Source organism: Ascaphus truei, chromosome 13 (assembly GCF_040206685.1).
Source record: "Ascaphus truei isolate aAscTru1 chromosome 13, aAscTru1.hap1, whole genome shotgun sequence".
Lineage (NCBI taxonomy): Eukaryota > Metazoa > Chordata > Amphibia > Anura > Ascaphidae > Ascaphus > Ascaphus truei.
The window spans coordinates 34,393,677-34,403,053 of NC_134495.1; the positions used below are offsets into that span (position 1 = coordinate 34,393,677).

The 9,377-nt window shown below is 53.0% G+C and overlaps 1 protein-coding gene across 1 annotated transcript in view; it reads right to left on the bottom strand.

Annotated features, from left to right (window-relative positions):
• DCAF11 (DDB1 and CUL4 associated factor 11) overlaps positions 1–9,136 on the bottom strand; it is a 58,452-nt gene extending 49,316 nt beyond the window's left edge. Inside the window, exons 1-5 of the mRNA XM_075567996.1 lie at positions 8,995–9,136; positions 6,323–6,479; positions 6,099–6,226; positions 5,807–5,925; positions 66–121 (exon numbers count right to left, since the gene is read on the bottom strand). Coding sequence (XP_075424111.1) covers positions 66–121; positions 5,807–5,925; positions 6,099–6,226; positions 6,323–6,468 — 449 coding nt within the window. The 5' untranslated portion in view covers positions 6,469–6,479; positions 8,995–9,136. The remainder of the gene's footprint in view (positions 1–65; positions 122–5,806; positions 5,926–6,098; positions 6,227–6,322; positions 6,480–8,994) is intronic.
• Between the last annotated feature and the right edge of the window lie 241 nt (positions 9,137–9,377).

The window sequence follows — 9,377 nt, forward strand, 5'->3', positions numbered from 1 at the left end:
ATCCACCCCTGCACCCTTCGCACGAGGCACCACTGAGTAATCCCCCCCTTCCCCCCAATACTCACTGAGATGTTACTCGGGAGCGCTCCCCCGGAGAGAAGTTGCACGGCCCTCTCTCTCTCTGCAACAACAGGGAACACAGTGAGAGACCCGTGGGGGGGGGGAGGGGGAGGGGAATGGTGGGAGGAGAAATGGACCCACGGGTGGCGTGAGCAGGGGGACGAGAGAGGGACCTGCGAGGGGGGGAGGGACGATGGACCCATGGAGGGGAGGGAAAGGAGAGACGGACCCACTGGGGGGTAAGGGGGGAGAAGGAAAGACGGACCCGGGGGTAGTAGGGGGGGAAGGAGAGATGGAACCGTATTGGGGAGGGGGGAAGTGAGATGGAGAGCAAGGGGGGGGAGGAGGAGACATGGACCCGCAGGGGGGGGGGCGCTTTGGGTGGGGAGAAGAGAATGACCCACTGGGGGGAGGGGGAGAGATGGACACATGAGGGGGGGGAGGAGAAACTGACCTACATGGGGGGGAATAAGACTGACCCGCGGGGTGGGGGAGGAGGGGGAAGAGTGCCCCGCAGGGAGGGGGAGACCCACAGGGAGGGGGGGGAAGGAGAGACGGATCCGTGGGGAGGGAAAGGAGAGACGGCCGCGCGAGTGGAGGGGGCAGTAGGAGACAGATGACCCTGCGAGGGGAGGAAAGATGGACCCAGGGGGGGGGGGGGGGTAGGGGGAAGAGAGCCATGCGGGGGCGAGAGATGCCGGAACCGCAGGGGGGGGGGAGGAGGAGACATACCCACCAGGGGGGCGGAGACGGACACGTGGGGGGGGGGGAGAGGCAGAGAGACGGACTCACGGGGGGGAAGGAGAGACGGAACCACAGGGCGTGGTGGGGGGGGGGGGGTTGACGGTAGGGGTAGCAGGTAGACCTAATAAAGAGAAATCCCAGCTATTTACCCCTAAAAAAAGTGTAACTTGGCTGTCCTAGTAATGTTTCATCCAGCCAAATGTCTTTAATATCTGGGGAAGAACAGGGAATGTGTAAATGTTACCCATGTCTGTATGTATGTATTTCAAAGCATCTATTCTTTATTCCCTGTGACAACCCTTCCCCCAGTTTAGAAAGCCGGCATTGTCTTATGATGTGATTTGTGGTCTGTGTGTAAATCACTGTAATGTGCTTTGGGTGTCAGCCCTGCAAGAAAGTAATTTAGATATTCCACTCTTACTGTCATTTCTATGGAGAAAGACTAAGCAATCCCCTTAGTTGAAGCTCCCCATAGAAATGATAGGATTAAAACCAGGGTTGGAACAGCTAGGTGTCAGGACTCCTGGGGAGAGGTGAAAGGCTGCTGATCACATGGGAGTAAGAGCATTGTACTGTCCAGACTCTGAGGCCCCTACCCGGTGGGAGGTCTTGAGTGCCTTAGCATGCCTCACCTCTGGCTTTGCTGGCACCAACTTAATCCGTGCTCTGATTGGCCACCAGCCCCCCTCCTATGTAAAGGATAACCACAGAGGGCTATACAAGGGGTGCTGCTGATCAGAGCAAGAGAGACTATCAGGGGGAGAGACCATGGAGACCATCTGAGAGACACTCTGGGAGGAGTGTAGAGTTGGGCTGTGACCAGCTGGAGGTTCATGTCATTGTCGGTGATGTCACGAGCGCACATGACGCGGAAGCAGGAGTGGAGCAACGCCAAACCTGGGAGGAGGGTGTCTGGAACTGAGGCTCTCTCCACACAAGAAGACTGACACTGAGGCTTTCCCAGCTGGCTGAAACTTCGGAGTTACCTTTCTAGATGTGCCTATTACCAACTTACGTCTTGTAAGTGTTTTTAACTGTGTTCTTTTAGCATTAAAATTTTACATTTTGCACTATGGGTCTTGCGCCCTTTTTTATCTTTGTAGTTGTCTTGGACCCGAGGGTTGCATCCATCCTGAAGGAGCTGCATTTCCCACATGTGAATGGACTGGACATTTAACCATATTGTATGGTATATTTATTATTTTTCTATATGTGTATTTTTCTATATGTGTATTTTTGGGAGACAGTAAGTATTACTGCAACTAAGGGCATGAGCGCTAGCTGATTCTATGAACTGTAAGTGATCAAGTTGAGCACAACTTAATAGATTTTTGGGACTACAGTACATTTGATCAGCCATTGCAGTGTTTTATTTCATGTCAGAGTGGCTGCTGTGTGCAGCTACTCTGATATCATGAAGTAGAGAAGCGGACAGGGGAAACCCATATGAAGTGGGTCCTTGCACCTAGGAAAGGTAGATCTCATCCCCCAGACCCCCGTGTGTATGAAAGGGTTAAAATTACTAGTCTGTCCTCCATTTTGTCTGTTCTCCATTTTGTGAATTTATAACTCATCTTTATGATTTATTTATGAATTTATAAGCTATAGTTTGTAAGCAGTATAAGCAAAGAAAAACCCTCAGCCGGGAGAAAAACGCCATGCACGGCTATCGTCAAACTGGCAGTTCCACGATAGCCGTGCATGGCGTTTTTCTCCCGGCTAGGGGTTTTCTTTGCTTATACTGCCTACTGTGTCGTCGCACGCCAATCCAGATTTCTTCAATCAAGCTTCAGCGAGTATCATAGTTACTCTTATTTATATTCTGTGGGATCCAACTCCAGGGTATTGTTTATCCATTTAGTTGGGGGTCGGGTTGACCTATATTATGGTCGTCCCTGACATACCCCATTTATATCTTTGGACACTTACCCGTCATAGGAGTTAACATAGGATCGTTTCTGGATTGAAACACTGTGGACTTGATACTACTATACTTTACTGCTTACTGCTGTAGTGCTATCCACCCCTTCAGAGCTCTACTATAGGAAGTTCATTCTTCCTTTCTTGTGCATATAGTTTGTAAGCAGTTTTAAAAGCAGTAGCGTGCATTTTTTTTTATCTTAGATATACTTCTGGGCGTGATCCCAAGAGTCTGTTCTCAGGAAGCAGTGGCCTTCGAGGTGTAACAGAATGTGGCGTGATTTATTATTCCCAAGAGAAAAATCCACTGCTCATCAGTTATATGTATTCTTGTTTAAACCAGTCCCATAACCCAGTCTCTAACAGGTAGTGTAACGCCTCCAATCTAACAGTGTACGCCCCTAAAAGGGACAATGCTTTCTTTAGTCTATAAAAATGCAGCTCGAATAGCAATAAATTGAGAACACTTGAATAGACCAACTTGTGCTGTGTCTTTCTTGGCGTTCTCCCTGACGTCTGCAGTTCGCGATAGTGGGAACAAACAATAGCAGTGCCGGTGGTAAAAATCTACCCGGGCGAGTACTAAGGTTAAAGTCCCTAAAGCAAAGGGTTAAAATCCCTTCAACGAGGATCACCGTCTGCCGAGGTGCTGGAAACCTCACATGTAACCTTTCATTGTATATTTTTGTAATTTTGCATTCTTGTGTGTTTCCAAGATCCAAAAAAACCTAATTTTATTTACTTCACTGCCTTGTTTTGCCCTGCGACTGATCCCTTACATATAAATGGTGTTAAAAGACCTGGTCTACAGTGACAGGAGGGTAGGGGGGGGGGGGGGAAGGAGAGGCGGACTCACGGGGGGGGGGTGAGGGGGGTAGAGAGCCACGCAGGGAGGAGGGGGGCATAAAAAGGAGAGACGGACCCGCGGGGGGGGGGGGGGAGAGATGGACACACAGAGGGCGGGAGGAGAGACTAACCTACATGGGGGGGAATGAGACTGACCGGGGAGGGGGGAGGAGGGGGAAGAGAGCACCGCCTATAACCTGCGGGGAGGGGGGGGGGAATGGACAGATGGATCCGCAGGGAGGGAAAGGAGTGATGGCCCCGCGAAGGGGGGGGGGGGGGGCGAGAAAGAGATGCCGGACCCGCAGGGGGGAGGGGGTGGAGGAGGGAGGGACAGACCCTTGGGGGGGAGGGGGAGACGTAACCGACCGGGGGGGGGGGCGGAGACGGATACGTGGGGGGGGGGGGGAGGAGAGACGGAACCACTGGGGAGCAGTGACGGTAGGGGTAGCAGGTGGACCTAATAAAGAGAAATCCCAGCTATTTACCCCTAAATAAAAAAGTGTAACTTGGCTGTCCTAGTAATATTTCATCCAGCCAAACGTCTTTAATATCTGGGGAAGAACAGGGAATGTGTAAATGTTACCCATGTCTGTATGTATGTATTTCAGAGCATGTACTCTTTATTCCCTGTGACTATCCTTCCCCCAGGTTAGAAAGCCGGCATTGTCTTATGATGTGATTTGTTGTCTGTGTGTAAATCACTGTAATGTGCTTTGGGTGTCAGCCCTGCAAGAAAGTAAATGAGATATTCCACTCTTAGGCCGTGTCTATAGTGCCGTCGTTGGCGACACGGTAGGTGACGTCACCCGTCGCCGTTGGCGAAAGTTCTGTTTCGCCGGGTGGATGGGTCGCGGGATTCCGGCAATTTGATTTGTTCAAGTGCTGTCACGTGACGGCCCTTGAAAAATCAAATTTTGCCGGCTTCAGATTTTCGTGACGGTGGCGTCGCTCCGTCGCGTGCACTATAAGCGCACGCGGCGACGGCAATGTATTTGTTTTCGGACGACGTCGCCGGCACTATAAGCGCGGCATTACTGTCATTTCTATGGAGAAAGACTAAGCAATCCCCTTAGTTGAAGCTCTTCATAGAAATGATAGGATTAAAACCAGGGTTGGGACAGCTAGGTGTCAGGACTCCTGGGGAGAGGTGAAAGGCTGCTGATCAGATCTGGGAGTAAGAGCATTGTACTGTCAGAGGGGCTGCTGTTTGTTCAGCACTCTGATATCCTGAGGCAGAGAAGCGGACAGGAGAAACACATTTGAAGTGGGTCCCTGCACCTAGGAAAGGTAGATCTCATCCCCCAGACCCCTGTAAATGTGTATATTTTTGTATTTTGTATTCTTGTGTGTTTCCGAGGATTTATCCAAAATAAACCTCATTTTATTCGACTGTCTTGTTTTGTCCTGTGACTGATCCCTTAAATATAAATTGTGTTAAAAGACCTGGTCTGTCTACCGTGACAGGGGGGGGAGGAGGGACGGATCCGCGGGGAGGGCAAGGAGAGACGACCCACGAGGGAAGGGGAGGGAGGAGGAGAGAGACGGCCCAGTGAGGGGAGGGAGAAGAGAGAGACGGCCCTGCAGCAGCAGGCGTGTGTGTGTGCGTGACCCACCTCCAGCAGCAGGCGTGTGTATGTGTGTGTGTGTGACTCACCTCCAGCAGCAAGCGTGTGTGTGTGTGACCCACCTCCAGCAGCAGGTGTGTGTATGTGTGTGTGCGAGACCCACCTTCAGCAGCAGGCGTGTCTATATATGTGTGTGTGACCCACCTCCAGCAGCAGGCGTGTCTATGTGTGTGTGTGTGACCCACCTCCAGCAGCAGGCGTGTCTATATATGTGTGTGTGACCCACCTCCAGCAGCAGGCGTGTGTATGTGTGTGTGTGTGACCCACCTCCAGCAGCAGGCGTGTGTATGTGTGTGTGCGTGACCCACCTCCAGCAGCAGGCGTGTGTATGTGTGTGTGCGTGACCCACCTTCAGCAGCAGGCGTGTGTGTGTGTGTGTGTGTGCGTGACCCACCCCCAGCAGCAGGCGTGTGTATATATGTGTGCGTGACCCACCTCCAGCAGCAGGCGTGTGTATGTGTGTGTGCGTGACCCACCTCCAGCAGCAGGCGTGTGTATGTGTATGTGTGTGTGCGTGACCCACCTCCAGCAGCAAGCGTGTGTATGTGTGTGTGCGTGACCCACCTCCAGCAGCAGGCGTGTGTATGTGTATGTGTGTGTGCGTGACCCACCTCCAGCAGCAGGCGTGTGACACTCCGGTCTCTCCGCGCTCCCAGCCTCCCTGTTGCCAGTAGAACCTGCGTCCTAATCTGGTTCTGATCCAGTACAGCGGTGTCTGGAGCTGGGTCTACTGCAGGACAGAGGGAGACAGGATCATGAGAGACTTCCGGGGAGGGGTACAGCCTGGGGGGGGGAAGGGTGCTGCAGTAACCCATGAGGGGGGGGCCTGTACTCGCCCTGTAAGGAGCTGGGGGGGGGGGGGGTGTACTCACCCTGCACGAAGCGGGGTCCCCCCATACTCACCCGGCGGGGTGTAGCGGTCCCCCAGGCAGCCCTCCCAGGCACTGTCATTGTCATCGTCCGAGTCGGAGTGCGATTGCACCAGATGTAAGCTGGCAGTGCCTCCCCCCTGCACTAACCGCACCTGTCCCCTGGGGGGGGGGGGAGGAGAGAGCAGGGGGTATTAGCACGGATACACCCCTTACACATGCTGCAAGAAAAATCAGGGTGGGGGCGGGGTTTGTTACCTGCGCAGAAGATACTCCAGTACCTGCGCCAGGTCAACGTCCTCCTCATCCTCGGCCCCTCGTATTCCCAAACCGCTCTGGGAACCCCCCGGGGGGTCCCCCGACGTACCCCCGTCTCCTGCGCTGCTGCTACTGCGTGTTCCCATCCCCCATCACCCTGCACGGAAAGATCATCTCTTGTTATGGCGCCCACACGTTGCGCGGTGCGGTACAACGCAGGAGTGAGGCCACACTACCCAAGATAAGTACACCTGTCTGTAAGCGGCTGCCTCGACAAAACGCTGTGTTGAAACTAAACGTGTTTGGGTCACGAAACGCGTGGGAGGGTCTTTGTTGGGCCTCCTTTCAGTGGCTAATTAATGGTGCCCATGTAAAGGGCCTTCCTAGCGGGACTCATGCCGCCACAGGCGCCTTGCATCTACACAGACGCAGGAACCAGTGTTCCCATTATTCCGGGTGGACGCAGAACGCGCGGGAGGGTCTTTTTTGGCCTTCTTTTTGTAACTTATTTTTTATTTACATTTTTATACACATGGGGGAGACGAGTACAGAATAGAGAAAAAAAGGGGGGGAAGGGGGAGGTACCACAAAAGTAACACCGGAGTAAAAAAGGGTAACCGAGTCTTTAGGAGAAGATACAGCCCTCGGACCACCGTATCACAAAAATTCACCTATTCCCCCGCGATAGCCAGGGCTCCCATACTTTTGGAATTTTCTTAAATTGCGTCTCACAAGCTGTTAATCTTTCCATAGTTTGCACCTCGTTTACTCACAGACGCAGGCGCCTTGCATCTAAACAGACGCAGGAACCAGTGTTCCCATTATCCTGTGGGCGTGAAACGCGTGGGCGGGTCTTTGTTGGGCCTCCTTTCAGTGGCTAATTAATGGTGCCCATGTAAATGGCCTTCCGAGTGGGACTCGCCCACTCACAGACGCAGGAACCAATGTTCCCATTATCCCGTGCGAGTCGGCGGTTACCAAACAAGGTCTAAATCCCAACCCGCAGAGAGGGGAATACTGGCATGCGCAAGATACGTGGAAGCGCGATGGGACGGGCGCTCTCCCGGCGAGCGGAATGCAACCTTACAGACGCCACGGACATCCTCAGGTAAGTGGTTAAGGGGTTTAGGGTGAGGATGTTTTAGGGCAGGGGGGTGAGGATGGTTTAGGGCCAGGGGGGAAAGGGGGGCATCAGGGCAAGGGGGGCTTCAGGGCAAGGGGGGCTTCAGGGCAAGGGGGGCTTCAGGGCAAGGGGGGCTTCAGGGCAAGGGGTTAAGGTTTTTAGGGTAAAATTAGACTTAGCATTGGGGATTAAAGTTAGGAGGGTGGTAAGGGGTTAGGGTTTTTAGTTTAGGGTAAAAAGCAAAATTAGGTGTTTTAGGATAAAGGGCTGTAGGGTAAGGGGTTAAGGTGTTTATGGGTAAAGATTAGCATTAGGGGTTAAGGTTAGGGGGTTTAGGTAAAGGAAGTTTCCCTGACTGCCTGCAAGCTCTCCCTGCTATTAACCCTCAATGCCACAGCAGGGTTACGGAGAAGAAAACCCTTTCAGTGCCAGATAGAGCCACCACACTATGAGATTATACACGCGGGCGATATCCTGGGGATGGGACAGGGCTCGGGAATATAGTGAGATTATACACGCGGGCGATATCCTGGGGATGGGACAGGGCTCGGTATATAGTGAGATTATACACGCGGGCGATATCCTGGGGATGGGACAGGGCTCGGGGATATAGTGAGATTATACACACAGGCGATATCCTGGGGATGGGACAGGGCTCGGGGATATAGTGAGATTATACACACAGGCGATATCCTGGGGATGGGACAGGGCTCGGGGATATAGTGAGATTATACACACAGGCGATATCCTGGGGATGGGACAAGGCTCGGGGATATAGTGAGATTATACACGCGGGCGATATCCTGGGGATGGGACAGGGCTCGGGTATATAGTGAGATTATACATGCGGGCGATATCCTGGGGATGGGACAGGGCTCGGGTATATAGTGAGATTATACACGCGGGCGATATCCTGGGGATGGGACAGGGCTCGGGTATATAGTGAGATTATACATGCGGGCGATATCCTGGGGATGGGACAGGCTCGGGTATAGAGTGAGATTACACACGCTGGCGATATCCTGCGGATGGGAGAAGCTCGGGTAGCTGTGCCCTGTGGTCAGTAATGTGTATTTATGTCTTTATTTATATAGCGCGTCACGGCAGAAACACACGGGAAATCATACACGTTAATGACTGAAAATACGGCACACATCCCCATAACAGAAATCACACACACACACACACACACACACACACACACACACACACACACACACACACACACTGCCATGTCACATCCACACCCTGCCATGTCATGTCTCTCTCACACACCCTGCCATGTCTCACAAACACACACACACACACACACACTCCCTGCCATGTCACTCACACACCCTGCCATGTCACTCACACACACACACACTCCCTGCCATGTCACTCACACCCTGCAATACACACACTTCCTGCCATATCTCACACACACACACACACACACACACACACACACACACACACACACACACACACACACACACACACACACACACACACACACACACACACACCGGGTGCGCGCGGTCTCGGGCACGCGCGCGGTCAGTCTCACTCTCGGGGTCTCCTGTTCGGGGTCGCGCTCGCTCTTGTCCTCTCGGGGGCGCGCTCTGTGGTTACCTCTCCTCCTCTGGCTCTCCGGCACTTCCGCGCATCGCACCGCAGTCACAGGCGCCTGATTGGCCGCTGCAGCAGCAGAGGGCGCGTGAAGGCCGTTGATTGGTCCTCTGTGTCACCTCTTCCTGCTCCACCTCAGCGCTTATTGGCTGAATTCGATACTAGTGAGACAGCGCTCCTTTCTCATCAAACTTTATTATACAGGAACAAAATGAACAAAACCACATAACGGGGAGCAAGGGCAGAAGTTAATCATTGCTCTGCGGGTCTCTCTGACAGGAAAGGAGTTAATCATTGCTGGTCTCTGGCATGGAAGTGGTT